This window comes from Acanthopagrus latus, chromosome 15, assembly GCF_904848185.1.
Source record: "Acanthopagrus latus isolate v.2019 chromosome 15, fAcaLat1.1, whole genome shotgun sequence".
Classification (NCBI taxonomy): domain Eukaryota; kingdom Metazoa; phylum Chordata; class Actinopteri; order Spariformes; family Sparidae; genus Acanthopagrus; species Acanthopagrus latus.
Genome location: NC_051053.1, coordinates 28,772,446 through 28,800,350, shown reverse-complemented (window position 1 = coordinate 28,800,350; position 27,905 = coordinate 28,772,446). Strand labels below are relative to the sequence as shown.

Genomic DNA, 27,905 nt, shown 5'->3' with positions numbered 1-27,905 from the left:
CTGTGTCAGTGGACCCAGAAAAAAGACCCTGATGTGTTAATAATCAGAAACAGGATTCAACTTATCAAGGGAGCAACAGTTTTATGTTTCGTCCACCTCGTCTTCCATATCTCATCAGAAGTGACTCTGGGCTTGATGCCTTGCTCAGACATGACACAACGCCGGGTCAAATTCCAACTACAGCACAGAGTGGAAGACAGAGACTGACTGGACCTGAAGTGAAGGACGATTCAATCTTCACTGTTTTTCATTCATTCATTTATTCTTTGTTCCACTTCCTTAGAGTCAAAAAGGCAAATGTAAAATTTTTAAGACAGAGTTTCTTAAAAAATCCAATCAGTGTAAGTGATTCTGACTCGTACACATTAATGATTAAATCACCTATTGTCTGTTTCCACAGGTCCAGTTGCTTATTTCTGTCCTGAGATCTGGCAACACTGAGCACCAACAGCATCGTTCCTCTTCCCTACACCATGTTTACAGGTAACGAGCGCTCTATGCTCCTATTGGTCAACAGCAACAACACCCACGGGTAATTCTCTCCTGTCCCGACACTGAGGCAGCAGATGAGGCGTCCATTACAACAGCTACGATTACGACACGAGGTTAAAGAATCAGTTGATGAGCCAGACGCACCTGTCAGGTGGTCAGTCGGGATGTCACCTGACTCACATCGCGTTCAGGCTGATTTTTCCTGTTTTCAATCAGTTCACAGCTCGAGAGGAAAGGTTTCTGAGCTAAATGTGTCTGTGTTAGAAACATACAGAGAAGAAACTATTTCCTCTGACACGCAGAACCACAGCATGCCTTCAAAGGTCCAAACTACAGCACAACACATCCAGGATGCAATCAGAAAACGAGGAGGATACCAACTTTGGGCCAGCGGGGGAGACAACCTGGTTCAAGCCACAGCGAGGAGACAACAGAGAAGAGAGAAGAGGAAGTTGTTAGGAAACATGACAGAGAAACAGAGGTCAGAGGTCAGAGGTCGACCACGCCTATGAATCTGTGTGTGAGGAGACATTTAATACAGAGACCCTGAGGGGAAACATCTGGTCTGAGGACCTCAGAAGGTCCGCTCAGAGGTGTACTAAGGTCTAAAGTCCATCAGCTGTTAAAACCATTGGACCTTTTGGATCAGTCCCTTGTTACAGTACTTAATTAGAGACGACCAAAACCGAATATATGGTTTATCTGTATGCTAAGATGCTAAGTAACCAGCTGCTGCCTGCTTCATGTTTTCATACAGACACGAGAATCAATTTAGTTCATTCATCCATCACGTTTAATCATTTTAGTCCGAGTCTTCAGGCAACGAGTGTCGTACTGTGTGTGTGTGTGTGTGTGTGTGTGTGTGTTTGTGTGTCCAGAAGGTTCCCTGACCTTCAACAGCAGCCAGAGGAACCAACAGGTGCTAGGCCGCATCAGTGACACAGTAACTGAATCACACTGTGAACTGAGGAAACTCTGTGTGTGTGTGTGTGTGTGTGTGTGTGATATGATTATGAATAGTTATGATAACACACACACACACCATCAGAGCTTTGTAAAGCTGCGACTGCTAAAGAGGAAGTGTGTATTTTATTGCATCTGTTGCAGGACAGTGTGTTTGTGTGTGTCTGTGCATGTGTGTGTTTGTTGGATGAGCTCCTCCTCACTCAGTCACATCACTCACTGGTGGAAGAAGTAACTGATGATTTACTTGAGTAAAAGTAATAATATCACAGAATGTGAACTGTTCCTGTAAGTAATTGTAATTATTTAGTCTCCACCACTGTACTCACTGAGCTAAATGCTGAGAACCTTCTTAAGTTAAGGTTGATCATCAATAAATCATCAGTTTCTATTGATTAATGCAGCTCCAGCTGCTGTTATGTTGTTTGATGAAAACTTAAGACTCATGTTTTCAGAATCATCAGAATGTTCTGATCCACCCTCGCTTCTTCTTCTCTTGGTCGTTATACGTCAGCAGAGGTTCAGTCTGAGCTCAGCTGATGTGTTGTCCACATGGCAGGAAGGTCAGAGGAGGAGCTGCTGTCAGGAAACGTCACGTAGCGCTGAACGAAGCCGAAGAAGAAGTTTGTCTGAGCGCTGGCGGTCGAACTTGAAAAGATTTCCTCCATTCTGTGAAACTTGATGTGTAGCCAAGTACCAGGCTATGTAGCTAAAGTTAGCATCCTTTGCTTTTAAAATAGCCACCAGAGGTTCATAGTTTCAGCTCATTGTTTATCAGTCGGGACTCGCTGGTGGAGACCAAACACGATGTAAAAGAGAAGAAATACTGGACTGAATGATATTTTAATTTAGTGCTGTTTGTTTCTGCTGACAACATATGGACAATATATTTAATCTGACCTGAAAGTGTAATTGGATTACTGATACATGCAGTAAAAAAGGGGATTACTAACAGGGTTACAAAAAATAAAGAATGACATCCAAGTCTATACCAGTCGTCTCTTGCTGGTCTCGAACTACAAGCGAACAATTCAGTTCACCTGTCACATGATGTTTTAGGAACGTGATACATGTGGTTCTGGGAGACACTGATGATATGACACAGGATGTGTTGGACGTGTTGGACATGTTGGATGTGTTGGACATGTTGGATGGACTAATACAGTTTAATTTTGCACTGAACCTAACGTAACGGTTGTTTGATCTGAGCGACGTGAATAAGATCATCATAGAGACTTGTGATCAAAATAAATTAAACTGGGTTGCTCAGCTCCTAATCGGCTCCCGATCAGCTCCTGATCAGCTCTGCCTCTGAGGGACGATCTCCTGCCATGTTTCCTCCACTTTATCATTAATCGTCTCGTCCGGCCTCCTCGTCTCTACGTACCCCGCAGGCCGACCCGCCTGAATGGTTGCCATCTCCCTCAGAGTGTCCTCTGAGTACAGGCCGATCGGAGAGTTATACTGCTTCCTCTGATTCGGGCTGACCGCCGCCGCCTCTGCAGGCCCGGAGGAGGCGCTGCAGGCCGACAGTCGGCCGTTGACCTGCACCGACTGAGGCTTCAGGTGGAGCAGGAGGGGGAGTCAGGGGGAGTCGAGGGGAGGAGAGTGTTGGGTAACAACTATCAATGTGTGATCAATATGTTTCACAGACAAGTTCTGCTGTCAATGTTGTAAAATTGTCTTATCAACATATCTTTAAAAAAATTAGCCTGAATGTAAAACATCATTTTATTTCTTGATTAAAACGTTTTAATTGTGCTCATCAGTTTCTGCTCATCACATCTGTCGTGTGTCGAAGCCCCGAGAGGAAAAAGTAAGTAAGTATTATACAGTCATTTACATTATCTAATTACATGTCTTTATCTAGTTATTTTTATTAATATTTTCTCCATTCGTGAAACAAAAAATTTACTGACAAAACTTTTTTCCAGCTGTTCCACAAAGGAAAACAAATAGTAACAAACCGTTCCCCCGCTCTAATTTGACTCTCAGGGCTTCCGTACTTCTGTAACACTTGCTGCACACAACAAGTTTTATGTTTGTGACAGTAAAAATATTTTTTACTCTTCAAGGATTAAAGATATTGATCATTTTCACTCAACAGTATTTAATGATTTGGGACATTGTGGATTCAGTTCATGTTGTTCTTCCTGTGACCACCAAGAGGTGCCAGACATCTACACTGTGTGTGTGTGTGTGTGTGTGTGTGTGTGTCATCTCAGTCTCCAGTGTGGCTTTGATTGCAGCAGGCAGCAGAGATGCATCATGGGTAAGTTACCTGTTGGTGGGGGATCAGTGAGGGAAGAGCGGAGGCGTCGATTCGTGGTGTCATCATCGGAATGGGACGCTTCGACCTGCAGTGAGACAAACGTGATCAATACTTCTGATGTCAGGCGCAACATTATCATTAGATAATTCTTCTTTGATGTATTTTATTTTTATCATTTTTGTTGGCTTTGTTATGTTTTTTCATTTCTTAATCTCATCATTGACCTGACATGATCTGATCCACATGTGAAAGGAAAAATGAACTTGTGTGTATCACGTTTTTTGAGGTGCAGGACATTTTACAGGAAGTCATCTCCTGTTTCCAACCAGCTGAAGACATTCTGGTCCGTTTCCTGACGTGTCAGCTGGGTCAGCACTGATTTCATGTTCAACATTAAAAGTGTGTAAAATAAAAAAAAAAAATAAAAAATTCAAATATTTCAACAGGTGTTGGAGCTATTGGGTTGTTTGTTTTATTACTGATAATGTTTGATTTGTATAGTTTTATTTTTGATTCAATTTGTGATATTATTTTCTATTATTAGTAATCTGAGGTAAATATTATTGTTTTGTTTCACTAATTTAGGTTTTTGTTTCTTTGCAAATTGGGCAGCACTGGGCACTGGAGATTATATAAGGATGAATGCAGGTGGAGGACCAGAATGCACCTGGGTGGGCACATGTTTTTTTTCAAGAGAGGCATGCAAGAAACAGGATTTGTTTTATTGTTTTGCTTGCTTTGCTTGCTTGTTTTGGGGAATGATAAATCATCAAGAAGAAAATAAGAGCTTTGACTAGACATTCTCACTTGCCTGCATACAATTCACCCCCATGGTGCTTTTGATATTGATATTGATAAGTTTTGATAAGTTTTAATTAAGTTGATTTTTGGAAAAAACAGCCACTGCAACAGTCATTAAATCACAATAGTTTAATAGTTTGTCTCTGATTTTGTCTTTATTCTGTTTTTACCAGCACCTGAACACATCGTGACACCAGCAGCTTCATAAACACAAACAAACACACACACACACACACAGACACACACACACACACACACACACACACACACTGCTGTTAGCTGAGGCTCATTCAGGTCTACATCAGTAAAAGATATCCAACATGTCTCCTTGACAGAGAGGAAAAACTCCTGCTGCTCTTGAGTTTCTACTAACTTGCTCATGGTGAGCGCCAGGTTGTAGTTAGCCATCTTGATCTTGTTCTGAGCCTCCAGGTGAGTCATCCCCTCCGTGCTGACGCCATCGATGGCCACGATGATGTCACCCTGGACCAGGTTACCCTGCGCCGCCTTGCTGCCCGGAGTGATCTGTCCAACACAGAGACATTGTCTTTAATCTGACATGTGATCGACACACTCATCAAATTCTGAACATTTCGGTTCCTCAGACAAATCTGAAGAAAAAAACACTTTTCTTCTGAACAGACAGAAAAAATCAAGTTGTGTTTTCACGTCAACATCCTGAATGTAGGTGAGAGATAAATCTGTCCACAGGTCAGTGCACAGATCTGCCTGCATCCTGCAGTCATGTAATCATGAAAAGCTGGATAAAGAGGTTCACACGGTTCCATGAAACAATCAGTGAAATGAGAAAAGAATTTATCAGTAAGTTAATGATTAATATGGCTGCACGCTTAAGTGCCATTAATCTGAAAATCCACCTCAGGTTGGTGACCAGAGAGAGGATGTGACCCTCACACACAGACACACACAGACACACAAACACAACATGAGAGACTGAAGTCTAAAAACTCTGCAGGCAAAATGAACTGAAGCATCAAAATGTCTTTAAAATGAAAGAACAGCAACACGACACACTATCACCAGACCGACAAACTGCATCTCATCTCTCTCTACCTGTGACATGTCTCACATTCTGTCTCTCTCACACTCTGTGTGTGTGTGTGTGTGTGTGTGTGTCTAAGGTTGTGGCATGTTGATATTGGGCAGCAGATTTGCCCTGTCTCCTTCTCCCAGGAGTATTTTTAATTTCTATTGGTCATTCAGCTCTTTGAAATCTGGGATTATAGAGCTGAATTTTTTCAAAATAACTGTTTCTTGTTCCATTTAATTTTTCACATTGTAGGAGAAAGTGCATCTCTGTCTCGACCTCACCTGTCAAACAGTGACCACATGTTCTGTTTTTTTGGGGGGTTGCCATGATTTTTTGTGTCTTCCTGTTTGGATTGTCAGTTTGTGGTCACTGAGCCTGAACCGGGTCAGGATCTGTCTGAGCCTGACCCGGGTCAGATTCTGTCTCTGCTTTCTGTCTCTGACAGTAGAGAGATATTCTGCTGGTTCATAATCTCTGTTTTTGGGGCCAGATAACATTCTAATGTACTTTGGCTTTTAGTTCCTTCTTTCCGATGTTCCAGATAGGTTTCTTTACATTGTGTTGTAATTATCTTGACTGTGATTGGTGTTTGGAGAGCAGAGTTGTTGTGAGGCTGGTCAGACTGTCTGAGAGGGCAGTTAGCCTCAGAACCAGCTGACACAGTGGACTCTGTTCTGGGCTCAGCTCTGAGTGTCTCTGCTGGACTTCAGGTGGTTAAAAGTTGAGCGTTCTCTTGTAAATGTTAATTATCAGTGGGTATCTGCCTAATTCTGCTCTACATGCATTTGTTGGTGTGTTTTTATGTATGCGTAAAATGAATCTGCAGAATTCTGCATGTAAAGATTCTTTTGGATGTTTGCCCCAGCAGGTAAAGTTCTGATGACTGAGTGGAGCCCAGACTTCACTACCGTACAACACAATGGGCTGGATGATGGATCAAATATTTTAAGACAGAGTTTGACTGGAATTTGGAAATTATAAAAGTTTCTCTTAATTGCATGTAGGGCTCTTCAAGCTTTTTCTTTCAGTGCATCACTGCCATGTTGAAACTCTCTGATGCTGTGATGGTTATACCAAGGTAGGTATAAACAGAGTCGGACCCTGGTGTACACCTCTTCTCTGGGTTGAGCTTATAGAACTAGATAGTACAATCCCTTAGATAATCAGTACTTGGTGTAGAGGTGGGGGTAAAGGGGTAAACACTTCATAGGGGTCTTCAGGTGGGCACCCTCCTTCATTGGTGTTTCGTTGAAAGGCCCACGACACCTCCACAGGGCACACTTGGCATCCCAGATGTGCACCCCTCTGCTTTTACCCCTCGTTGGTCATTTTTGCAGCCCAGTTGGGGTCCTTTCTTTTGATCCATAGCCAGTTGCTGCTTCGTTCAGCAGCATCTGACAGTGATTTGTCGGAAGGCCTGTCCTCACACTCCCATTCCCTTAAGCAGCTTGGTTGTGGACGTGACAACAAATCCTCTACACCCAACCTCAACCGGAAGCACCTGGGCACGCCAGCCACGTTGTTCTGCCTCGGTTGCTATGTCGGAGTAGTTCAGTCACTTGCGTTCATATGCTTCACCAACTGCAGCTTCCCAAGGTACAGTTAATTTCACAATGAAAAACAATGTCTGAGAGGTTGACCACAATACCAGGTCCGGCCTGAGGTTAGTTGTAATGATCTTAGACGGAAAGGTGAGTCAACATGCATTCTCCAGTCCCAGGCAGTGTCTAGGAGGGTTGTTTCCACTCTTGCGGATGGCTTTGCTGGGAGTTGTCCTGCTCTTACAAATGGGGTGGTGTTTGTGTGCCTAGGCATTGGGGGAGGGAGGGCATTGTTGGTAGTTCTCCTGCCTTCCAGGGTAATCGCCAGTTGTCATAGGACCTGGTTGTGTCTCCAAGTATAGCAGCCTTGAGACAAACTGGCTTTGCAGCCAGTGAGGATGTGTCTCAGTGTTGCAGATGTTTGACACAGCGGACAAGAAGGAGCTTCTCCAAACCATTGGTTTAGGATTGTGGGTGTGGGAAGAACATCATAGGTGGCTCTGATGATAAAGCTGACTTGGCTTCCTTCCATTTCCCAAAGATCCCTCCATTTGAGCTTACAATATTCCAGGTTTTCCCAGCTGGTCCACCGGCCCTGTTTGGACTGCAAGAATGGCTTTGCGCATCTGTCTGCCTCCTCTTGTTGCCGCACCTGAGCAACCACCAGCTTCCTCCTCTGGGTTGATGTTGCCTTGTGGCATGTGGGCCGACTTGTCCCAAATCCAAACCCACCCCTTCCATGCTGCACCTGTCCTACAATGTCTCCATGCCTGAGAGCAGATTTTCCTTGCTGTACAGCCTCAGATGGGATCCACTTCCTCCCAGTTGCCAGTCTGGGAGCAGCCACTCTGATTGTGTCATCTTGCGACTCGGTCAGGGTCATGTTTAGCCTCAGTTTGGTGCATTTAAACTCCTCTGTGAGGCTAGAGACAGGCAATTCCAGGGCACCGTGTCCATACAAGCCGATGTTGCTAAGGCAACACGGGAGGCCAAGCCACTTCTTGATGTATGAGCTGACTGTCCTCTCCAACTTCTCGATTTTGGTCATGGGGATCTCGTAGACCATTAGGGGCCACAGCGCCCTAGGCTCTTGACTGGCAGCTCTGACACCAAAGGAATGGGTGTATCCTTTATGTGGAACCTCTGGTCCACCAGCTTTCCTTTCACGATGGATATGCTCCTGGATTTACTGGGTTTGAACTTCATGGGTGCCCATGCAATGTTGGCCTGAAGCTTTCCCAGTAGATGTTTGGTGCATGCAACTGTTGAGGTCGAGGTGGTCATGTCATCCATGAAGGCACGAATAGGAGGTAGCCGATGTCCGGATTGCAGACGTTCTCCTCCCACAACCCACTTGTAAGCTCAAATAATCACTTCCATTGCCATAGCGAAGGCTAGAGGAGAGATGGTACATTCAGCCATTATTCCCACTTCCAAATATTGCCATGATGTTGTGTATTTTGTTGGTTGGATACAGAATTGCAGATCTTGGAAGTAGTTTCTCACCAGGTTTGTGATGGTATTTGGGATGTGGAAGAAGTTGAAGGCTGTCCAGATGAGAGAATGGGGGACGGATCCAAAAGCATTGGTTAGGTCCAGGAATAAGACGTGCAGGTCTCTTCCTTCCCTTTTGGCGGATTGGATTTGGTGCCATATCATGCTTGTATGCTCCAAGCATCCTGAGAAACCAGGTATGCCGGCTTTCTGCACAGCCGTGTCAATCAAGTTGTTTTGCTTCAGGTATGTTGTCATCCTTTTAGCAACAATGCTAAAGAAGACCTTTCCTTCCACATTCAACAGGTTGATCTGGCAGAACTGATTGATGTTTGAGGCATCCTTCTCCTTGAGGATAACCACTCCTCCTGCTCTTCGCCACGCACGTTAGATGTAAGATGTATGAGAAGCTTTTATACAGCTGGAATGAAACTCCATTTGGTCCTAGAGCTGAAGCTGCTCTTGCCTTCTTCACTGCTTCCTCGACCTCACTCCACCTTGGTGGACTGTAGAACAGTTGGTAACCTGGTTGAGGAATAGGTGGCATGTCTGGTGGTATCTCCCTCTGTTCAAATCTTTGGCTGTCTGTGTGGGTTGTTTTCAGGTGGCCCTCTAACTCCCTCTTTGTCACCTTCAGTGACCCGGTCTTCTCCTTTGTGAAGAGTCCTTTCACAAATCTGAAGGGATCCTTGCAGAATGATGTTCTCGCCCTTTCCTTCCTTTGCGTCAAGTCCTGAAATTTTCAGCTCTCCGCAGTCTTCCCAGGCATCCCTTCAGGTCTGTTTGCAGGAAGTCGATGCCCACTCTTTCCTCCACTGAGGCTCTCTTCCATTGTTTCCTCAGCTCCCTTCTCTCTTTGACAAGGCGCTGGATTTCTTGCTGCCTTCTGGATTTGGGAGGGGTTGTTGGTGTCCTATCCTTCTTTCCTGTCTTTTTTGTCCCGAAACTTTCTGCTCCATAGGAAGTAGATCATATCGCCCATTTTCTCCTGTTTCTTCTCCGCTGTTTCTCTAATTCCATCAAGGATCTTGATCAGGTCTGCGTTAATTGTTGCCCACTCTTTCTTGCTGCTGGACTTTGGCCACTTTACTTAAGGTCTGTGGCCTTGAATGTTCTTCAAAGCAGGTTGCAAGTGACTTGGTCCCAAGTTCTCTGATGTTGTGCTTGAATTATTTTCAGCCACTGGGGTGCTGATGCTCGGTGGACTGTGGGTTAAGTCTTGCCGCTGAGCTTCACTCGCCTGACTTGACCATTCTCTGAGAAGATAATGGTCAATGCAAAGTCCCGACCTCACTTTCTTCAAGCACTTCATCTGCCCTTGATGCATTCTTAGGCCTCTGATGGATGTTATCTTGGACCAGCCACAGCTACATACTTGGAGCACTGGTGTTTTGGGAGGAAGCCTGTTTGACTTTTAATCAGGATGGAGTGTTCCTCAAGGAAATCTAGTATTCTTTTATTGAGAATACTGTAGAATAATTTACCCAGACAGCTGCTGACACTACTACGGTCAAGGTTGTTCCGACAGGTGATGGTTGGTGTAGTAAACAGGGGGCCCTGACCAAATACATGGTTGTTGCCCTGTGGGTCCATGACATCAGGTTCAATTCCTGTTCGTCCATTCAGATCTCCAGTTAGAAGCACGTGTCCCTGGGCCTGGAAGTTGGCAATTTCTGAATGGAGTGTGTCAAAGATGTCTTCTTCAAAATAAGGAGAATCTACTGGGGGGGTATAAATTGCACAGAGATCTAGATCCCTTTCAGCTATGCCCAGGGTTTGATCTAATTTCAAATGTGTGATTTACCCTGTTTCACTGGTGAGATCTGATGGCAAAGATCTCCTTTATACCACACCAAGATCCCCCCGATGATCTGCCCTTGCTAATGTATTTTAATTTCACAGAAGGCATCATGACTTCGTTATATCCTGGAGGACAGTGAGTGAGCAAATCATTTTGACACCGTGTTTCTGTCAATACATTTATATCAATGTCTTTGATAGATTTCATGAATTAAGGATTTCTGCTCTTCAGCTCAAAGGTTGAGGAGTGGAGACCCTGAATACTCCATCCATCCATCCATCCATCCATCCATCCATCCATCTATCCATCCATTTTCGTCTGCTTATCCGGGGCTGGGTTGTCGGGGCAGCTGCCTGAGCAGGGACGCCCAGACTTCCCTCTCCCCGGACGCTTCCTCCAGCTCTTCTGGGAGGATCCCAAGGCGTTCCCAGGCCAGCTGGGTGACATAGTCACTCCAGTGTGTCCTGGGTCTTCCTCGGGGTCTCCTCCCGGCGGGACATGCCAGGAAAACCTCCCGAGGGAGGCGTCCAGGGGGCATCCGAAACAGATGCCTGAGCCACCTCAGCTGGCTCCTCTCGATGTGGAGGAGCAGCGGCTCTACTCCGAGCTCCTCCCGGGTGACCGAGCTCCTCACCCTATCTCTAAGGGAGCGCCCCGCCATCCTGAGGAGTAAACTCATTTGGGCCGCTTGTATCCGGGATCTTATTCTTTCGGTCATGACCCAAAGTTCATGAGCATAGGTGAGGGTAGGAACGTAGATTGACCGGTAAATCGAGAGCTTCACCTTTCGACTCAGTTCTCTCTCCACCACAACAGACCGATACAACGACTGCATTACTGCGGCCACTGCACAGATCCGCCTGTCAATCTCACGCTCCATCCTTCCCTCACTTGTGAACAAGACCCCAAGATACTTAAACTCCTCCACTTGAGGCAGTAACTCTCCCCCAACCCGGAGGGGACAAACCACCTTTTTCCGGTCGAGAACCATGGCCTCGGACTTGGAGGTGCTGATTCTCATCCCAACCACTTCACACTTGGCTGCAAACCGCCCCAGGACATGTTGGAGGTCCTGGCTCAAAGGAGCCAACAAGACCACATCATCTGCAAAAAGCAGAGATGAAATCCTGTGGCTCCCAAACCAGACCCCCTCTGGCCCGTGGCTGCGCCTAGAAATTCTGTCCATAAAAATAATGAACAGAACTGGTGACAAAGGGCAGCCCTGCCGGAGTCCAACATGCACCGGAAACAGGTCTGACTCACTGCTGGCAATGCGAACCAGACTCCTGCTCCGGTCATACAGGGACCGTACAGCCCTTGACAGAGGGCCTCCGACCCCGTGCTCCCGGAGCACCTCCCACAGAATGCCATGAGGAACATGGTCGAATGCCAGTCTATATGTGTTTTGAATGTCCTCAAAACGAAAGCCGCATTATTCCTACTGAATCCAAGGTTCGACTATCGGCCGAATTTTCCTCTCCAGTACGCTGGAATAGACTTTCCTAGGGAGGCTAAGGAGTGTGATCCCCCAATAGTTGGAACACACCCTCAGGTCCCGCTTTTTGAATAGGGGGACCACCACCCTGGTCTGCTAGTTCAGAGGCACTGTCCCCAACTGCCATGCAATGCTGCAGAGACGTGTCAACTCCAACAGCTTATATGAAATTAACGCATAAGAACACAATCAAAATGAACCTTAGTGAAACAAATATTAAAACACCTACAACTATCTATACATTTATAGTACTAAATAATGATTTCATTAAATCCATTGAGGTATGTACTGTTTTTACTAATATTATCATTGTACCGAATATTACTATTGCTATTAGTACTATTTCTAACTACCATATAGACCCGAATATAGGACGAGGTTTTTTTTAATGAAAATAATGTGAAAACGTGGGGTCATCTTATAACCAGGGTCTAACCATTGACACATGCTGATAGTTGTCTGGAGTCGCTACATGACCGCAACAGCAGAGGGCGCCAGCTTATTGTAGAGTCATCACTGACACTGTGGCTGGGGTTATCTGTCAATCACAACGGAGAAGTGACAGGACACGAAAAATGGAGAGGCGTGGTGATTGTACAGAGCAAAGTGGATAAGAAGTGGGGCGAGTTAACAGACATCTGAGGCGACGCTATGATGCTAATTTTATAGATAGATAGATATTTATATTAAGATAACGGTGGTCAGTGCAGCAGAGGTGTCAAACACCTGTCAGCCAGCCAAGAAATATGGAGTTACAGAGTGTAACGTCTGAAGATGGCAGGTCCAAAAAGACCATCTGAAAAACACTAACAGTAAGAGAAAACATCATGATCTTAGTGATTGCATTTGTAGTCAAAAATGAAAGCAGTGTGTACTTATTATTTCAATGATTTTCTCAGAATTTCAATAAAGAATTTCTTTAAACAAAGTCAAATTTGGTTATTAGAGTCTTTTTTCTGAAGATTAGTCCTGAAAAGAGAGGTTGTCTTATAATCAGGGTCATCCTATATTCAGGTCAATATGGTAATAATATATTTCCATGTTGCTCTATTACTGACATGGGAAAGTGTTTTGAATATGTTTCTTAGCTGGACAGTAGCCTCCTTTGGTTGTGTTTCACAGTGGTGAGGTGGTGGGCGTGTGGGGAGAAGAGGTCCAGGCTGAGCTGCTGTGTCTCCTCACAGCAGGGGGGATGATCCTGGGATGGTGATGGAATAGAGGAGGTCTTGGATGGTCTCTGAAGCTTCTTGTAGAAGAGAAGGTGGAAGGACTGTGTCCTAAGGCCGTGTCTTTGAGGGTCTTTGCAAAAATCTTCACCTTCTCTTTGTGAAGATGGAGTCCATCATAGAGGTCCCTGGTGCCAGTGGTTGGGTAGAGGGCCAGGTAGATGTTGGGTAAGGTGGCACATCCTCTTCTGATTTCCATATTGATGTCATGGATGACATGAGGAGGAGTGTCTGTAGCAGTCGGTAGCAGGGTGGAGATCACAATGCGGGTGTCAGGGAATTCCTTACTGGCCTGCTCAGCCATCTTCCTCACTGCCTCAGCAGTGTCTTTTCAGAGGCTGTGCAGGTCATTTGTTCCTGTGTGGATCACCAGGTATTAAGGCTCCAGAGGGTCTCCTTTTTTAACAGCTTCATTGCCTGGCCTGTGGCGCTTTAGCGTTTCAACAGCACTTTCTTACCAGGAAAAAGAGTCAGCCAGCAGGACCACTTGTGGAGCTTGTTCTTCTGGCTGAGTGGAGGGCAGCTGGGATGGGCAGAGCTGGCTGTTGGTGGCTGGCTATGTGGGTGTATCAGGAGTTGCCAGGATGTTGTTGGGGTTAGTGCAGAGCAGAGATGATGGGACAGAGACAAGGCAGTGATTTGGGACACTGGCAGGGAGAGTCTGTGTCTCTGTGGTTGTCATCGTGAGGACTGCTGAGAGTTGGTCTGTCAGGTGTTGGACTTTCCTGCTGAAGCTCCTTTCTCTATTCTCAGCATCCTCCTTCACTTTGGCTAACTGAGCACGGAGCACACTGTTCTCCTGTTTTAGTGCTTCTACACTTCCTCCGAGGTCAGATGCCAAGGCTTTGTTGTCTCTCTTGAGCTGAAGTTGGCTTCATTCCCCTGGACCATGAACTTTCCTTTGATGTAGTAAGTGACGGTGAGCAGAGGGTCATCCTTGTCGAGCTGTTCATCTTTACAGATCTTTAATCTGCCTCCTGAGCCGATGCCTTCACTGGATACGTGTGCATAATTGTTGCACAAAGAATCTTTCCAGATGTAGACAGAGTCAGAGAAGAATATGAGGTTGTTCTTCTTCCTTCCTTCTTTGTGTTGGGTGTAGTCAATGAAAAGGACCTCTGGATTTTCCCGTAGTGTCTTGTCCTTGTGTTTCTCCCAAGCTGCTGCACTCTTACATTTAGCAGGGTATCCAACCTCCCTGCTTTCTGTCCTGTTAACTGCCTTCTGACAGGTTTCCTTGGTGACCACTTGTTTACTCCACAGGGGCTAGGCTAACTGTTTATTTTCTTGGCTTTTCTAGCCTTTAAACACAATATTTTTGGTTTGTTTGTTTGTTCTTCATCTTGTCTTCATAGGATACCTCTTCTGTTATCGTCTTTGGTGCAGTTTCTCCTTGTAAATGTTGGTAACAGTGGCAGGTAGTATCCGAGTTAGCAGATGACATCAAGCTATACAGTTGACAGCTAGCTAGTTGATGGTTAGCTGGTTGTTTTGATTTAAAATATATATCCAAAGATTATATTTTTTCCTCTGTTTTGATAATTAATTTTGCTACTTTTTCTTTAGAGTCCTTTCTAAAGAATATTTGAAGGTTCTTTTGTAAAATGTCCCACTTTTTGGGGCCAAGTTTGAGAATTATTCAGGAACTCATTTTTGATGCAACTTCTTCCCATGGAATCTCCCTCTGTCTGTCTTTCTGTCTGTCTCTCTGTTGACAATCCATCATATCTCCATAAGGCCTGTGTGGACTCTGCTGACACCTGAGTAGTTTCATTAGAGTGATCTGCATCGGATCAAGCTGAGGGACAGATTTCATCTTGTTAAGTAGATTCAGACGTTACATCAGCATGACAGACAACTGCTGAATGTGAATGGGTCGACCTCCCGAACCTTTGCTCGCAGGGCCAGTCCATAACCCAGAGGCCTCTGTGGCGCCTCCATCACAATGCCTGAGTGTTAAACCCTGGACAGCTGTCCACACACAGCTGACCTCGCTGAGTCACATCCATTTACTCTGATTACTCCCAAAAATCCCTCCTGCCGCTCTCGGCTCAGCCCGCTGCGTCTCTATTTCTGTCCACCTCAGCTGCAGCCTGAGCGCTGTGACCTTTGACCCTAAAGCATGAAGACAGGTGAGGTGAAGAAGCAAAGATGGAGACGGAGCCTGTTAAGGTGTAGCAGGATGTAGAGGACATGGACGAAGGGGAACATGGATCTAAAGATGGAGGCTGGAGAGGAGCAGGAGGTGGAGGACACACACACACACACACTCACGCACAGACACACACACACTCACATACAAACACACACACACACGCACACTCTCTCCTCTCACACTTGTTTTCACGCTCTGACTGGTCTGGCTGACATTTCCACTCAGTGGGTTAATGACAGAGTGAGACGTCGTCCCTGGAGACAAGCTGTTAGTGGACTCTGACAGTGACAGACTGCAGGGAGCTGGGCCCAGTTTACACTCTGGTCCAGTTCCAGTTGGCCTGAGCCCGGCCTCGCTGCAGTCTTTTAATGGTAACGTGTTCCAATGTGGTTCTGAAGAAGAAGACATGAGTGAATACAAACAGCTGCTCTTCCTCCTTCAGACCAGAGGAGGGCAGCAAAACTGAGCACAATGTTCAGCTCTGGGAGAGCGTCATCTTTAGACACACACATAGGTCGTTACTCTACACACACACACACACACACACATACACACACACACACACACACACATAGGTCATTACTCTACACACACACACACACACACACACACACACAGGTCGTTACTCCACACAGGTCGTTACACACACACACACAGGTCGTTACACACACACAGGTCGTTACACACACACACACACACAGAGGTTGTTACTCTACAAAGGTCGTTCCACACACACAGGTCATTACACACACACACACACACACACACACACACAGGTCGTTACACACACACACACACACACACACACACACACACAGGTTGTTACTCTACACAGATCGTTACACACACACACACACACACACACACACACACACACAGGTTGTTACTCTACACAGGTTGTTACACACACACACAGGTCGTTACACACACACAGGTTGTTACACTCTACACAGGTCATTACACACACACAGGTCGTTACACTCACACACAGGTTGTTACTCTACACAGGTCATTACACACACACAGGAACCCTCCGGTACAGATTCGCAGGACTTTTATTTCTGCCGGATGCCAGAGCATGGCGTACCAATTCAGCAGACAGAAAGTCATGCACCAAAACAACAATATAACATCTGATTACTTTTCAAAATAAAACACTGTGTTGACACCAGCACACAAATCTAAAAACAGAGACAAAGACAAGCTCTTCTGCTAATTTGGTCAGGAACACTTCTTGTTGTGTTTATAACACATGCCTATAACTGCGGTCACCAGTGATTATATGATTATCGCGGGAACTCTACAGTCTTGCGACACCAGCTGTTGACAGAACTGCCGGACCGGACTCTAAACGCAACCAGTGGGGGTCACCAGACGGTGGAGCAAAACCGGATCAGAGCTGTAACGCAGCGGACACGTTTCTGGTGAAATCATTCTTTCAATTATCTGTCTTGTTTGCTCTGGGATGTGGGCATGAACTTGTTTTTGATACTGAAACAATATTCAGCAGATACTGAAAGTAATCATTGGTTAATGATAAATGCATTTTAGTAGTCAGTAACTTCATGAGCTTGATGAACGAACCTTTGGACAGTGGCTGCTGAACAGGGATGAGGCGCTGTGGCTTAGCTGGTAAAAGCGCCTGTCACGTAAACAGGAAGTCCTGGGTTCAGATCTCAGCAGCGCCTCCGTGTAGTCAGACTTTAACGTTCAGAGCTGTGAAGGAGCATTTGAGCACTGAGTCGTCTGAATGGTGCATGTTTACAGGTTCCAGATTATTTCTCTGGATTAAACAGTTTGTCTTCCAGCAGCTCGCTGAGCTGGAACAATGTGAAGTCTGTCCTGGCTGAGTGTGGCCTACTTTCATACTGACCCACATACACACACACTTTACACAATCACTTGTGTGGTTCATCAACATGGACTCATTCATCAGGTTACAGATCATTCAACTACCAGAACTTTCTTCCTACTGCTGATCCAGAGTTTCAAGCACAAGAGACAAAGACTGCAGCTGAGATTCAAAGAAAGACACTGGAAGAAAGTGTTGGTGGCATCAAATTGGGCAGATGACTTATTGTTTTAATTTGATAATGATTTAAATCTTATACTAAGACTATTAATCTAGTCTACACAATAAACATGTTTCCTTTTTGATCCTTCACCACTGATACACAGACAGATGACGACAGATGACCAACAAATGTCATGAATAAGCTGATGTGTACAGGTCCGTCTCTCGGCCTCTGCTGAGCTGAAGCACTGAAGTTAACAACATGTGAAACTGATCTTGCAGAGTCTGAAATGTCCTCTGTGTGTGTGTGTGTGTGTGTCTGAAATGTATGTCTGCATGGCATCAGTCCTGTATACTGCTCAATGTGGACATGTTGAACAACAGGGTCAGTTTCATGGAGAGGAGGATGTGTCTTTACATGTTTGTGTCTGACAGGGAACACGGGACGCGTCCACCAGGAAACCGCCAGCAAAACATTGAATGTATTTATTCTACAGTTCTGACACAGACCCGATCCACACAATCCAACAAACGTCTGTCTGCAACCTGTTTTCATCTCTACTGTTAAAACTGTGAGACTGGACTTCATCAAACACACACACACACACACTGACAGCAGTGACAATCTGTAACAGAAGACTGATAAGACCTGTGTGTGTGTGTGTGTGTGTGTGTGTGTGTGTGAGTGTGTGAGTGTGTTTGTGTGTGTGAGTGACCTTCAGAAGCTAAAAACAGCCTCCTGCCTGTCGGCAGCTCTCTGCCACCCTGCAGCTTCCTCCACACTGTACTGTGTGTGTGCATGTGTGTGTGTGTGTGTGTGTGTGTGTGTGTGTGTGTGTGTGTGAGTGTGAGTGTGAGAGAGAGAGAGAGAGAGAGAGAGAGAGAGAGAGAGAGAGGCTGCTGTAATGATACAACTGTCGTTTATGTTTTTTACTGATATTCATTCACATCTGTGTGTAGTGGTTATTTGTCAGTGTGTAGCGATTGGTAGTGCGTAGTGGTTGGTAGTGTGTAGCAGTTGGTAGTGTGTAGCGGTTGGTAGTGTGTAGTGGTTGGTAGTGTGTAGCAGTTGGTAGTGTGTAGCGGTTGGTAGTGTGTAGTGGCTGGTAGTGTGTAGCGGTTGGTAGTGTGTAGTGGCTGGTAGTGTGTAGCGGTTGGTAGTGTGCAGTGGTTGGTTGTGTGTAGTGGCTGGTAGTGTGTATTGGTAGTGTGTAGTGGTTGGTAGTGTGTAGTGGTAGTGTGTAGTGGTTGGTAGTGTGTAGTGGTAGGTAGTGTGTAGTGGTAGTGTGTATTGGTAGTGTGTAGTGGTTGGTAGTGTGTATTGGTAGTGTGTAGTGGTAGTGTGTAGTGGTTGGTAGTGTGTATTGGTAGTGTGTAGTGGCTGGTAGTGTGTATTGGTAGTGTGTAGTGGTTGGTAGTGTGTATTGGTAATGTGTAGTGGCTGGTAGTGTGTATTGGTAGTGTGTAGTGGTTGGTAGTGTGTAGTGGTAGTGTGTAGTGGTTGGTAGTATGTAGTGGTAGTGTGTATTGGTAGTGTGTAGTGGCTGGTAGTGTGTATTGGTAGTGTGTAGTGGTAGTGTGTATTGGTAGTGTGTAGTGGTTGGTAGTGTGTATTGGTAGTGTGTAGTGTCTGGTAGTGTGTATTGGTAGTGTGTAGTGGTTGGTAGTGTGTAGTGGTAGTGTGTAGTGGCTGGTAGTGTGTATTGGTAGGGTGTAGTGGTTGGTAGTGTGTATTGGTTGTTAGTGTGTATTGGTAGTGTGTAGTGGCTGGTAGTGTGTAGTGGTTGGTTGTGTGTAGTGGCTGGTAGTGTGTAGCGGTTGGTAGTGTGTAGTGGTTGGTTGTGTGTAGTGGCTGATAGTGTGTATTGGTAGTGTGTAGTGGTTGGTAGTATGTAGTGGTAGTGTGTATTGGTAGTGTGTAGTGGTTGGTAGTGTGTATTGGTAGTGTGTAGTGGTAGTGTGTACTGGTAGTGTGTAGTGGTTGGTAGTGTGTAGTGGTAATGTGTAGTGGTTGGTAGTGTGTATTGGTAGTGTGTAGTGGCTGGTAGTGTGTATTGGTAGTGTGTAGTGGTTGGTAGTGTGTAGTGGTAGTGTGTATTGGTAGTGTGTAGTGGCTGGTAGTGTGTAGTGGTAGTGTGTAGTGGCTGGTAGTGTGTAGTGGTAGTGTGTAGTGGTTGGTAGTGTGTAGTGGCTGGTAGTGTGTAGTGGTAGTGTGTAGTGGTAGTGTGTAGTGGCTGGTAGTGGTTGGTAGTGTGTAGTGGCTGGTAGTGTGTAGTGGTAGTGTGTAGTGGTAGTGTGTAGTGGTTGGTAGTGTGTAGTGGCTGGTAGTGTGCAGTGGTAGTGTGTAGTAGTAGTGTGTAGTGGTAGTGTGTAGTGGCTGGTAGTGTGTAGTGGTAGTGTGTATTGGTAGTGTGTAGTGGCTGGTAGTGTGTAGTGGTAGTGTGTAGTGGTAGTGTGTAGTGGTTGGTAGTGTGTAGTGGTTGGTAGTGTGTAGTGGTAGTGTGTAGTGGTTGGTAGTGTGTAGTGGTAGTGTGTGGTGGTTGGTAGTGTGTAGTGGCTGGTAGTGTGTAGTGGTAGTGTGTATTGGTAGTGTGCTTCAGCGGTGCTTCCCTGTGCAGCAGCAACAGGAGGTGGTTGGATCAGGAGCTCAGTGGAAGCTGAGTCAGCACCATGTGTTACAGCAGAGTCCAGTTACTTAGAGCTCGACTTTCACTCAGGGTTAGTATTGGTAGTGTGTAGTGGCTGGTAGTGTGTAGTGGTAGTGTGTATTGGTAGTGTGTAGTGGCTGGTAGTGTGTAGTGGTAGTGTGTATTGGTAGTGTGTAGTGGTTGGTAGTGTGTAGTGGCTGGTAGTGTGTAGTGGTAGTGTGTAGTGGTTGGTAGTGTGTAGTGGCTGGTAGTGTGTAGTGGTAGTGTGTATTGGTAGTGTGTAGTGGTTGGTAGTGTGTAGTGGTAGTGTGTAGTGGTTGGTAGTGTGTAGTGGCTGGTAGTGTGTAGTGGTAGTGTGTAGTGGTTGGTAGTGTGTAGTGGTAGTGTGTAGTGGTTGGTAGTGTGTAGTGGTAGTGTGTAGTGGTTGGTAGTGTGTAGTGGCTGGTAGTGTGTATTGGTAGTGTGTAGTGGCTGGTAGTGTGTAGTGGTGGTAGTGGTAGGTAGTGTGTAGTGGTTGGTAGTGTGTAGTGGCTGGTAGTGTGTATTGGTAGTGTGTAGTGGCTGGTAGTGTGTAGTGGTAGTGTGTAGTGGTTGGTAGTGTGTAGTGGTAGTGTGTAGTGGTTGGTAGTGTGTAGTGGTAGTGTGTAGTGGTTGGTAGTGTGTAGTGGCTGGTAGTGTGTAGTGGTAGTGTGTAGTGGTTGGTAGTGTGTAGTGGTAGTGTGTAGTGGTTGGTAGTGTGTAGTGGTAGTGTGTGGTGGTTGGTAGTGTGTAGTGGCTGGTAGTGTGTAGTGGTAGTGTGTATTGGTAGTGTGCTTCAGCGGTGCTTCCCTGTGCAGCAGCAACAGGAGGTGGTTGGATCAGGAGCTCAGTGGAAGCTGAGTCAGCACCATGTGTTACAGCAGAGTCCAGTTACTTAGAGCTCGACTTTCACTCAGACTGTAAAACTTCAGTAGAGCCACAGTCAGATGTAGGTCAGCCGGTTTACTGCTGTTGGTGCATCACAGCAGAATAAATGAGTCCATAACAGAAAATAGCAAAGAGTCAACACGTCCAACATCAGATACGTGCAGGCTGCTTCATGTGAGTGGAAAGAAGCTGCCTGAGGCACAAAGAACACTGAGATGAACGTGAAAGTTTATTTAATCACGTTTACGTCCCTGGACAGCTGACGACTCTCAGGAACGTGAATTATTTCATTATGTATTTGATAATTCATCAAACAAAGAAGCAAAGGTGCAGAAATGTAGCTCAATCAGAAATAAGAGTTTCTTCTTTCTGCTGCACTCATCAGCTGATGAAACAGTTCATTCATCACGAGTCAGCTGGTAACGTGACAATATTCTCTCCAACACCTGGGAGGTGTGGACATGCACTGATCCACAATTTTTTACTATTTTCTGACATTTTATGGATCATCTTGTACTGAATTCCATCCAGAAAAAGAAACCCCAGAGAGGAGATTGTGGATGTGTCCCAGGGAGGGCGAACAGAAGAACTTCCTGCTCATCACCTCACAGATGGCATTAATTAATAACATACATGCCTGCTGCTCAAACTCTCCTGACATCATCATCATTCTGTCTGATGATTCCCTTGAACCTGAGCAAACAATGAACCGTCGAGCCCAGAGGCATGATGGGAAGCGTCTGCCGCCGCTCGCTCGGCCACACACTCTCAGGCTCATTCATAAACACCATCAGAGGTGCCAATAAATCCACCAGAGAGCTGCTGTCAGATTATCAGAACCTGCAGCCCAGATTTTACACCAAAGCTCAGGGTTTCTGTGTGTGTGTTCGTCTAACAGGATTTTAACAGGACAAATTATTTATGGATGATTTAAATAAAGCGTTTTTATTGACTGTCAGCAACAATCGAGCACTCGTCTCTTCTGCTGCAGGATGATGCAGGACGACACACAGCACATCTGCAGCCAGAGGCAGGAAGTGATTAACACAGTTCATCTCATTCAGCTGTTAATAAAGCGCATCAGTCTGAGCCGGCTGCCCTGACATCACATCAGAATTATCACGACACACACTGTTAATAATAATTAATAATAGACTTGATATATAACATCAGATGTCTCCATACAGCTCATCTGCTGTAATCAGAGTCTGCATGACAGAACACATCACTAACTGATCTCAGACCAGCTTTATCCCTCAACAACTTGAGCTCAACCGCACGTCAAGCGAGTAAATATCATCTCAGTTCTGGAGACCATTAATAAGTTTTAGCACAGACACTCCTCACATCTGCACAACCTGCTGAGAAACATCCTGTTTGGAAGTTTTCTTCAGTATCACAGTAGTGGTGTGATGTCTGTGTGTGGATGCTCCAAAATCACATTTGAATATTCGCTCTAAAAAAAACACACAGGTTCGAATATCTCTCTGAAGCCCATGCCTCCAACGACACTGATCAGCCTCATGTCCATGCATACAAACGAAGCAAGTTTCTTCGTGCAGCCTCTTGGTGTGCTGCAGACAAAGAGCTTGTGGCAGGTGGTGAAAAAAATGAGTGGAGACATGGCTGTTCAGTTGCAGTTCCAGACATAATGGTGTGCACATTTTCGAGCTGTGCCCTCATGTTGCTGGTGGTGGAATGGTTAGCTATCTGTGGCTTACACTGCTTGCATACAACTTCATCTCCAGGCTCCGCATTTTTGCCGTCTACTGACCAAAATCCAATGTATTTCCAAACGGGGCTTTTTAGTTTGCTTAGAGTCCAAACCACTCTCTCTGCTGCCGAGTTGGGCTCTGAACTTTCTGCCATCATGTTTTTCTCTCTGCCATCTGCATCTGCCTTGGTTTTTGTCGTGTCTCACTTTCAGCAGTGAGTGATGCTGTGCAGGTGCGACTCCTGTGACCTGTCCCTGACCTGTCATGCCGTGCATCGACTCGCAAAGCAGCCGCTGATGTGTTTTTTCCACATTCGAATATTAATTTTAACAATCTAATCTCCGTTTTTTTTAAATATTCGAATATACCGTATATTCAAATTTAGAATATTCGTTTACAGCCCTGTCAGTCAGATCCAGCACTGGTCACGTCGTCCACGGACTCTGTGAGTCTGTCCGTCATGATGCTGGATGATGAACGTCTTCTACTGTAAACAGCTGTTTGTTTCCCAGCACGGCCAAGTGATGATGTCATGGAATACTATTAACCACAGAGAGACGGAGGGGAAGCTCCTCGTCAGCTGCTCTGTGTGTGTGTGTGTGTGTGTGTGTGTGTGTGTGTGTGTGTGTGTGTGTGAGCAGCTGCTGGATGTGTCGTTTCAGTGTGACGTTCAGCCAAATGTCAAACAGCTGAAGACAGAAGGTCTGTCATCCTGATCGATTCTCTCCTCGTCAAAGATCTGATCAATACTGTGCGCACCTTCTTGTATTAGTTACTGCAGTAACATTAACTGTAGTAACATTAACTGTAGTTACATTAACTGTAGTTACAGTAGTAGGCAGGGTGTAAAAGTATATTAATTAAAGTAACTTTGCTTGAGTATTTCCATTAATGCTACTTTATTCTTCTACTCCACTACATTTCTTACTCCATTACATTGATTTTAAAGCTTTCGTTACTTTGCAGATTTGGATGAATGAAACAAAATGTGATTAACAAACATTTCCTCTGTATCATCACAGCTTTAAATAAAACTTTATTAAACTTAAAGGCAGGATGACTGAGCGCTCTTTGTTTTAAAGCCAGTTTTGTTTAAACTGAATTAAATTGTCTTCATTTGATCTCAGCTGAATCAGCTGTCAGCACTTCCTGTTAGCAGCTCCTGTTAGCAGCTCCTGTTAGCAGCTCCTGTTAGCAGCTGTTAGCAGCTGAACTCTTACTTGAACAGACAGCCGTCACTGGATCACTCTCATACTGAAGAAAACTTAAAACATGAAGATTCTCAGTGGAGTTCTGCACCAGGAATGAAAATCGACGCTCCTCAAACCTTCAAACATATTTCTGCTCATTATATACTGTACGTACATTATATATACTGTGTCTCTGTATACTGTGCATATGTAGTACTGCTAGTCATTGATATATACTGTACATACTGTACCTTACACTTTATGTATATACTGTAAATAGAGTAAATCTGTCGATATACTGCTGCATTATTCATTCTGAACACACTTCTTCTTTTTGCACTTCTGGTTGGATGCTAACTGTGTTTCGTTGTCTCTGTACTTATACTTTGCACAATGAAAATAAAGTTGAATCGAATCAAATTGATTGTCTGTCCTCCGTCACTGAGGAACAGGATCGGTGAGATTGATCACTGATGACAAAGAGACGAGAAGCAGGTGAAGCTGCAGGAAGTCTCTGGAGGTCAGAGGTCACAGACACACTATAAATAGAAAGGTCGTGACAAAGCAAACATCAGTCAGTACAAGCTTTGTGTTACCATAGTGATCCAAGCAGCAGAACTTCTCTGATTCATCATACACATGGACCCACCGGGTCAGAACAGTCCAAGACAAACAAAGTCAAAATGTGAATGAACGTGATGTGAAGTGTGACCCGGTCAGAGGACGACGCAGGACGACCTCGACCCTCAATGGACCAACTAAGCCAGAATCCAGGACACAATGTGGGTACATCCTGAAAACTGAACCATCATGGGAGCAAATGAAGAAAAGACTGAAGGAATAAATCATATTCTCTCAATAAATGAGCTTCAGTGTCTACATGTGTCTCTGCACAGCTGATGTGGACAGCAGTGACTGATGAGTGGCACAGATCGGCTCTGTCACACAAGTTGCATCTCAGAATATCACTTCTTTTTAGTCCCAAAGTTCAAATAACAGAAATGAAGACAGGATGAAGATGGTAGAAGATGGAGCTCAGTGCAGCGTCAGCAACACGTCTCCCCACGTCCACGTGTTGGGACAGAGAGGCTGAGACATCGTCCTGACACCTGCAGCAACTCTGTTTTCATACAAACTTCACTTCACAAAGATGCAACTCCTGAACATCCGGATCTATTGATCCCACACATTTAAAACTGAAGATGCTTATAACCAGCAGAGAGGACATTTTCCCAGCGTCCTCAGTGAAAATGTCACTGTGATTAATACATCTGAAAACAAAGCTCCTGCATCACATCCTGTCATTCTGCAGCGCCACATCAACCTCCTCTTTATTCAAACTTCATCAACAAACTTCTTCTCAGTCAACGCGTCAGAAAACCTCCAGAACAGTTCTACTGAGAAGTCCAACAGAAATAAATTCCTGGTTCCTTTCAGCAGCCAGAGTTTCTGTCTCACACCTTTCTCAGCCTGGAGGCTGTGAAACCAACACCAGATCCAGTTTTAGGCCTCCGGCTCTACTTTCGACCTCTCTGACAAGTCCTGGCAGCCGTCACTTCCCCGCGGGGCCGTGAGGGCTGCTGGGGCCACAGACCTCCTCCTGACAGGCTCCACATGTCTCTGAATCATCCACACAGCAATTCACAATCAGAACCATCGGATCAGTACAGGAAAGAAAGAGTCGTTGATCAGAAAATAAACCGGCTTCATGTTCCAGAGCAGCTTTAAAGAACTAAACCACAGTTTTCCATAGTTTGCATGTTTTCTCTGTAAGTTAAAGGTCGTCAACAGCTTTGATCTCCATGTTCAATCAATGAGTCAATCAATCAATCAATCATACACAAATCTATGAGACTGCGATCAATGAAACAATCAGTTCAGTCCATGAAATCTTTATTTTCTTAGAACAAATGAACAAATCAGAACCATCAGAACTATCAGACTCATCAGAACCATCAAAACCATCAGAACCATCAAAACCATCAGAACCATCAGAACCATCAAAACCATCTGGTCCAGCCTGTCAGAGGCTGACTTTAATTAACTTGCATCATTTTTAACGTCCTGGGTGCAGTTTATGTGCCAGTGGATGGAAGAAACAGTCAGGGGCCCGGCCCAGCCCGGCCCGGGCCAGGCTTAAAGGCTTAAAGACCCAAGACTTAAAGACCCAGAGACGGAAACAACTTGACTGAACGTATGAAAACACTTCAGGAGGTCAGAGATGTGATGTGAGTCTGAGAGACAGTGAATGAAATGAACAGTTTGACGTCCACAGTCACATCATGAGTGTTGAAGCTGTCTCACCCTGGAGATGGTCAGCGGCATGTTGAAGTCCTTCCCGCCCTGCAGCCTGAAGCCCCAGGGGCCGGGGCCGGGCAGCGACACGGTGTAGGCGCTCATTCTTCTACTTCAAGATCTTCCCAAATGGACGGCGGCAATTAAACCAAAGTTAAAGCACACAGCTGCTGGAGGGATGGAAGGAGGGCCGGCTGCGAGAAGCCTCTGAAAGGACACAGAGACAAAAATTGAAACAGGTGAAGAAGAAACTAACCTGACAGGAAAGTGAAGAACGAGTCGAGAAACAAACCTAAAAGAAGTTTAGAGAGGAGAAAGAAGAAGTCTCGTCTGCTCGCAGGAGCTGATGTGACAGCCTAAGAATAGCCGGAGATAGCACTGGTGCATTGTGGGGGGTTGGGGGGTGAGGCAGGGTGAGGCAGGGTGAGGCAGGATAGGTGGGTGGAGGGAAAAAGGAGGGGGGTGGACTTATATGGTGTGAAAGGGAACACCCGGTATGCCAGGCTCGCCGTGATTCACCAGAGCTAATATAGACCCAGCAGACGCTTCTAGACTCCCCCCACCTCCCCCACATCCCCACCTCCTCCATGCAACCGCTACGCCCAGGGTTTCCCTCGCACCCGATCAGGGGCGCCGCCTCCACCATGTCATTATCTTCTGATAAACAGAAAGGTCACAAATGAAGAGCTCCGATACTGAAAGGTCAGCAGCAGATTGGATATTACAGAGAGGTCGTGGGTTCAAATCCAAACACACACACACACACACACACACACACACACACACACACACACACAGGAGGAGGAGGAATAGAATCTGAATGATGATAGAATGAACAGAACAACTGGAGCAAATAATCAATAAATATTGGAGAAGTTACAGTCAGATATTCTAAACACGTGATCTGAGTTCACTTCCTGTTCATGACGTCACCACAGCTCTGATACCTGACTCTGCTCACCTTGTCTCTCAAATGATGTACAGACAGTCACCGCCCACCTGCCGCTGCTTCCTCCACACTGCTCCCTCCAGCAGGGCCGCTCCGTGCACCGAACCGAGCGCACAGCCTGAAATTACCAACACCGGAGGAGTCCGTCCGAGGCCTCCGAACCACGGAGACCGGCTGGCGAGGAGACTCGCTGCTGGGACACGGCGCACCGAGCTGGGACCCGGACGGGCGGAGCAACCTGTTGCTGCTGATGAAGATGAAGATGAAGGAGGGATTAGACAGCAGAGGCGCGCGCACACAGACAGGTGGCGGACACCTGCTGCTTCTCTGCAGCTCCGTGCACACACCGACCGGGACAGCCTACGGTGTTCCGGGGAACCGGCTCCGGTGGCCGGCCGGGCAGAGAGCGGGGTGGGGGGTGGTGGGGGGTGCAGGAGGAGGAGCAGGAGGAGGAGCAGGAGGTGTTCACGGTGGATTTTCATTAGCGGGGCTTTATTTAAAGAGGCAGGAGTGAAACCGGAAGCGACCGACAGACTGACGAGCTTCACTGTCAAGCCTGTAATTACGATTTAAAGGAGTAGTCTGTGTAGGTCATACTGACAGTTTGATGTTTACATATTAATGAGGTAATACAGTAAGGTCCCACTACACTGTGAGACAGGTGGCAGGGTCCGCCACATAAAACAGTAAAACTCCTTCACGTCCGTTTGTTCATTACATTTGTTTCAGCCAATGAACATCTTTCTGTGCTCATTAACATCTCATCTTTCAATACAACTACAGACTGCTCCTTTAAATGCGATAATAACAATGATGAGGTTAATCGATCAATCAATGCTTCTTAATCAAGCCAATAAAATCAATAATCCATCAGCTCATTATTTTAAAGCCCAGTTA

At 45.7% G+C, this 27,905-nt stretch overlaps 1 protein-coding gene across 8 annotated transcripts in view; it reads right to left on the bottom strand.

Moving 5' to 3' along the window:
• The window catches only part of LOC119033240 (LIM domain-binding protein 3-like), a 41,787-nt gene extending 13,922 nt beyond the window's left edge, over nucleotides 1-27,865 (bottom strand). For 3 of the 8 annotated variants that reach the window (XM_037123083.1, XM_037123085.1, XM_037123087.1), the window contains exons 1-6: nucleotides 27,021-27,865; nucleotides 26,640-26,716; nucleotides 26,069-26,266; nucleotides 4,902-5,053; nucleotides 3,737-3,812; nucleotides 2,843-3,015 (exon numbers count right to left, since the gene is read on the bottom strand). In XM_037123083.1, the coding sequence (XP_036978978.1) occupies nucleotides 2,843-3,015; nucleotides 3,737-3,812; nucleotides 4,902-5,053; nucleotides 26,069-26,164 (497 nt within the window). In that variant the 5' untranslated portion in view covers nucleotides 26,165-26,266; nucleotides 26,640-26,716; nucleotides 27,021-27,865. Of the gene's footprint in view, nucleotides 1-873; nucleotides 897-2,842; nucleotides 3,016-3,736; nucleotides 3,813-4,901; nucleotides 5,054-16,875; nucleotides 17,008-26,068; nucleotides 26,267-26,351; nucleotides 26,512-26,639; nucleotides 26,755-27,020 lie in introns of those variants that run through there. The other 5 variants (XM_037123079.1, XM_037123086.1, XM_037123082.1 and 2 more) reach the window with 5 other exon arrangements.
• Nucleotides 27,866-27,905: the final 40 nt, after the last annotated feature.